Here is a 5,266-nt window from a genome sequence, read left to right as displayed (position 1 = left end):
ACAGGCATGTGCCACCACACCCAGCTAATTTTGTATTTTAGTAGAGATGGGGTTTCACCATGTTGACCAGGATGGTCTCAATCTCTTGACTTTGTGATCCACCTGCCTCAGCCTCCCAAAGTGCTGGGATTACAGGAATGAGCCACCGCACCCAGCCAGAATTTCTAAGATTTTTACCAGCACTTTGCTGTCAGCCCCACCAGAGCCTATCCACACACAACCTCAGCCATCTTACGCTTGGTAGCCAAGGATTCTGGAGCCTGTGGGGAGGATCAGCTTGGCAGGGAGGGACTCTCGCAAAGATGAGGATGGACATCACAAAGCAAGACACCAAGGAGGCAAGAGGGGCAGGAAGATTCAGGAATCTTTATTGAGGGTCCTCAGGGAAGGTGTCTGGGGCCATGGATCCTAGTGCTGGACTCTCCGGATGGACTGAAGCTGCCCAGTGTGGGCCTGTGTGCTGAACTCACTGTAGGTACGGAACTCTCCGCTGTGCCGGTCCCGCTCCAACACATACTGGTAGCCTCGGTAGCCTGGATACTGGTAGGCCACCCACCTAGGCCAGTGAGGGCACAGGGGCGGGGAGTAAGCTCTGCCCCCACCCCTACTCTATGTTCTCCACTAGCAGCCCCCCTTTTTGTAGCTCCCAACCCCCAGCTCCAAAATCATTGCTTCAACTTTCCCTACGTGGCTCTCTCCCTCCCCTGGCTACTGCTCCCAGTCTTCCTATCACCGTTCTCATCCTGTCTCCTGTACCGACCCTCCATTGCCTCCATCCCCTCATGTTCTCCAGCCCTTCTTCTGTGCCTATATTTTCCTCTGCCCCCCATTCTCCTAGGACCTCCTCATTTCCTCCCTCCCAGTCTGACTCCATCCTTGCCTCCAAGTCCCCAATATCTCTCTTAGCACTCTCCCTACATCGCTGTTCTCCACCCTCTCCCTTGGTCCCCATTGCCTTCCTGCTCTTCTCTCTGAATGGTTCCAGTTCCAGGACTCACGCTCCGGAGCTGACTTTGAGGGAACCCACATCCTTGCTGGCCCAGCCCATGGAGGGCAGGGATGGGTAGTCATCAATGAGGTCAAACTTGCAACCTTGAAAGTTGTCCCCCTCAAACAGTGTCACACGGCTGTCACTGTGGTTCTGAGGCACAGGAAGGTTGGGACAGAAAGGTCAGGGCTTCCAAAGGGTTGTTAACAGATACATCCCCAGCCTCACTTGCCCCACCCATTGCCCCACACAAGCTGTGCAGCTGTCTAGGACCCACAGGCACTCCCAGAGCTCAACCCATCAGCTCCCTGGCAGTCTGGGAAATGGATCGCTCAAAGGCTCCCCCAAACCTGGCCTCTCCCATGGCTTTGGGCTAAGGAGGTGACTGGGGAGATAGGGTTTCCAGAGACCCTTTCAGGTCAGGACTAGAGAGCACCTTGTGACATGGGCCTGTTTTGCAGGAGCAAAGCCAGAGGTCCTTAAAGAAATCTGTCCCATTCATCAAGACAGTTCCCTGAGGGCTTCATTGACTAACTGTGCAATCCCCTGCCCAGCCCCTCAGCACAGCCAGCCTCTCACAGATTAGTGCCCAGCTAAGAGGTACTGGATGGCAGAATCAGAACAGACATGTCAGGGCATCAATACTGATTGCATCTTGGCTCTGGCCTTCCCACTGCAGGGTTCTTCAGCCTCTTGGAACAGAGGAAGTGGACTGGCCTGGGCTGGGTCCTCTGCTCTCCACTCCCCAGCCCTACCAGTAACCAGGTCGGCACAAATGGAAAATGAGATCCTTTCTTCCGATGTATTTGATTCATTACCAACACCCTCACACATACAATAACACATACACAAACACACACTTAGACTCTCTTTTCAGTGACCCTGGGCAAGCCACTTTGTCCCTTTGAGCCCCATTTCCACACCTGTGTATCGGGCTAACAGCAGCCACCCTGACCTCACAGGGCTGTGTGACGCCAGAGGCACTCACTCACACGTGTGGACTATTGGATGTGAGGGAACGCTAGGCGCTCAGGAATGGGATGGCTTCAGCGCTGTCCATGGTGATGATTTCTGGATTCCAGGCCTACGCCCACAATCCCAACTTTCTTGGAGACACCCTTCTGATTCTGAGAAATAATGCTACTACCACCCATCTCGGAGTTTGTTTACATATCCCCGATGCAGGGTTTGAACAACCTTTCCAGGCGCCATGGTGAGGCCAGGGCCTGGAGTTAGGAGGCAGAGGAGGAGAAGTGGGCTGTGCTCACCGCGCAGAGCACTGGCCTGAAGGACAGCAGCTGGTTGCTGTTGTGGCTGCTGCTGCCACTCCAGGCGCTCCAGCGAGGATAGTCTCCCTTCTCCAGAATGAACTGCTGTCCCTGGAAGTCGGGGTACTCAAAGGCCACCCAACTGTTAAAGGAGAAGAGCTGGGAGGTATCTGCCTGAGCTGCACCCCCACTGCCTCCCCCTTGCTTGCCATGATTGAAAAGACTGAGAAGCACAGTATTTTTCTCCAACCCCAAACCCTTCCCCTGACACACCCACTGTATGGCAATCCAGCCCCTCTAGGGACTAAAGGTCCCAAACCTGCTGCTCTCTGGGGTTTGAGGAGCCCAGGCTTCTCGCTCAAGGACCCCAGGTTGGGAAGGAGTTTTCCTGGTTATGAAGATCTCCCGACCAAGTGCTCCTACCTCAAAGGTTTAGGCCTTTGCACAGGGACACATTGGAGGATCCCTCCCGAGTATCATAGCAGGAACTGGGACCTCAGTTGGGGCAGGGGTATGGGGCGGGAGGGTGGGAAAAGCTGGGCTCTAAGACCAGGGTGGGGCCAGGGAAAAGGATTGGGTTTCTTTTGTTAAGCCAAGCACAGAGCCTTCTACTTTTGCACAGAGAAAAACTCTGGGAAGGATGTAAGTACATTAGAAACCCCTTCACGGTGGGGTACCATAGGGACCCTCAAGGGGTCGCTTCTCGCCTGTGTCTCTTTAGCACAAAAATACACACTTTCCCATGATTTATCTTGGGATGGGTGGGGAACTTTGGGGAGGCTATGGGGTTTCCCAAGTTGGCAGGTCTCTCCAGCGTTCACGGGACAGGGGGCTGAGGCTCTGAGCCTGCGCCGGTGGAGCCCAGCGCCCCTCAACCTAGCCCAGCCGCGGCCAGGCAATCACTCACACGCCGTTTTCCACCTTGACCGAGCGCACCCTGCGCAGGCCTCCGCGCTCGCAGACGTTCGCACAGTCGCTCAGCAGCCGACAGCGACGGCCCTGGAAGTCCTCCTCGTCCCAGAGCGTGAGGCTGGCGGGCGCTGGGCCCGGTGCGGGGGCGCTGCTCATGCCGCTGCGGACAGGAAGGGTGGAACCACGCGCTCAGCGTCTCAAGAGCCCCGTTTCGAGCCACAGCCTGCCCAGTCTGGGTAGGAGGTGAAGAACCCGGGGGCTGGACCCGGCCTTAGCTCTGGACCCAGCTGCCAGGGGCTCGCCCTCTTCCCGCTCTCCCCGCCCTTTCCCACCCCAGCAGCGGGCATTCACCGGGTGGGTGAGCGCCGCGCGCGAGAGAAATGGACGGGCTGCGAGGCTGCGCGCGGCCAGGCAGGCCGGGCTTTATACCCGGGCCTTGTCCCCCTGCCCGCACCCTTTCCTTCGGGGGTGGGGAGCTGAGTCAGCAGGCAGGCTGCGGTCGGCTCTGGTCTCGGCTGGGGAGTCGAGGCCTCTCCCGCAGCCGCCGCTGTGGCCCCAGCCCCCGGGGAAGACAACAGAAAGTGCTGAGGCGCGCACCCCGCGCCTGCTGCAGCCCAGGCTGACTCGGCGCTTTCTTTCTTTCCAGCCTGAGCCAGGCAGGGCGTGCCAGGCCTCGGGGCAGAACTCGCCCTCCCTGGCCTGGCCCTCGGGACGAAGGGACCTGACCTCCCCGAGGCCTCGGGCTAAGACCGCGCTGCTGACTCGCGGAGCGGAAGTTCTTCCCAGAGTCTAATCGCCAGCCTTCCTCGGCTCTACTCCAGGCCTCTCTTTTGGGAGATGCTAGGGCGGAGGTAGAGAAGGTTCTGCCCAAAGGATTCGCTTCACGTGCTCAGTTCTCTTTTTCCTGGAGGATCGGTCCACCGCGGCCCCTTTCCTCCCAAGCGTGCGTTCCCAGATCCTGCACCGCGTCCTCGGGGTGTCCTCGGGTCCGGGAAGGAGAGGAGGAGGTGATCAGGACCCGCCACGCGGCGGCGCCGGGCGCTGGAAACGACAGCCCGAGGGCCGCACGGTTTACTCAGCGTTTAGGCATAATAGCTACCCAGGGAGTGGCTTGCCGCGGGAGGCAGGAAGAATGTTGGGCCTCAGCTCGGCCCAACCCGTGCCGCTTCGGGTCTCCCACAAAGTTCCAGGCTCTAAGGATTCCGGTCCCCAACGTCTGCCTGAGAGTTAGCAGCTGGGGATGAAGCGCTTAGTTCAGGCCGAGCTCTCTGTTCAGGCTATCGGGTGCGTGAACTCCATCAATCCTAAAACTGACCTGTGAGGAAGATGCTGTTATTATCCTGCATTTCCCAGATGTAGAAGTGGAGACCCAGAGGGCTTTGGAATGTGGTGGAGAGGTCACAGCTAAGAAATCTCGCAGGGCCGGCGCAGTGGCTCACGCCTGTGATCCCAGCGCTTTGGAAGACCCAGGTGGGAGGATCTCTTGAACCCAGGAATTTGAGACCAGCCTGGGCAACACAGTGTAACCCCGTCTCTACAAAAACAAACAAAAATTAGCCGGTCGTGTTGGCATGCGCCTGTAGTCCCAGCTACTTGGGAGCCTGAGATGGGAGAATTGCTTGAGCCCAGGAGGTGGAGGTTGCAGTGAGGCGAAATCAAGCCATTGCATTCCAGCCAGGGGACAGAGTGAGCTGGGGAAAGGCAGCGGTGGGGGTGGGGGTGGGGTGTAGAGAAAGCCGGAAGGAGAGGAGGGAGAGGAAAAGGTTGGGAGCTCCAAAAAGTTTAGGAGACCCAAGGGGTAGCTCCAGGTAGGAAATTTTCTCACCACTTGCAGTGGAATTTTCTAACCACAGCAGCTGTTAATGAGACACAAAGGCTTCTTGCAAAATTGTGACTTTTCCTTAATGGTGGTGGGTGTGGGTGGGCATATTCCAGCAGAGGTAAGAGGGGCTAGTGAGAAGGGGGCTAATATTTTGTTGCTCCCACGAGTCACGTGCTTCCCTTATGGGTCCTTAGGACAGTCCAGTGAGTTAGGTTTGCATCCACCAATATGCAAACGGAGGGTCAAAGAGGTGCAGGGCCTTGTCCAAACTCATAT

The 5,266-nt window shown here is 57.4% G+C and overlaps 1 protein-coding gene across 1 annotated transcript; it reads right to left on the bottom strand.

Moving 5' to 3' along the window:
* Positions 1 to 346: 346 nt before the first annotated feature.
* On the bottom strand, positions 347 to 3,550 carry CRYBA2 (crystallin beta A2). The gene is made up of 4 exons (XM_017856733.1): positions 3,164 to 3,550; positions 2,257 to 2,398; positions 999 to 1,141; positions 347 to 556 (listed from the first exon to the last, which is right to left on the bottom strand). The coding sequence occupies exons 1-4, from the start codon at positions 3,322 to 3,324 to the stop codon at positions 409 to 411; spliced, it is 594 nt and encodes a 197-aa protein (XP_017712222.1). The 5' UTR covers positions 3,325 to 3,550; the 3' UTR covers positions 347 to 408.
* Between the last annotated feature and the right edge of the window lie 1,716 nt (positions 3,551 to 5,266).

Source organism: Rhinopithecus bieti, unplaced genomic scaffold (assembly GCF_001698545.2).
Source record: "Rhinopithecus bieti isolate Rb0 unplaced genomic scaffold, ASM169854v2 scaffold_42532, whole genome shotgun sequence".
Taxonomy (NCBI): Eukaryota; Metazoa; Chordata; class Mammalia; order Primates; family Cercopithecidae; genus Rhinopithecus; species Rhinopithecus bieti.
Note: the sequence above shows the minus strand (reverse complement) of the source record. Positions and strands in the feature narration are given on the sequence as shown.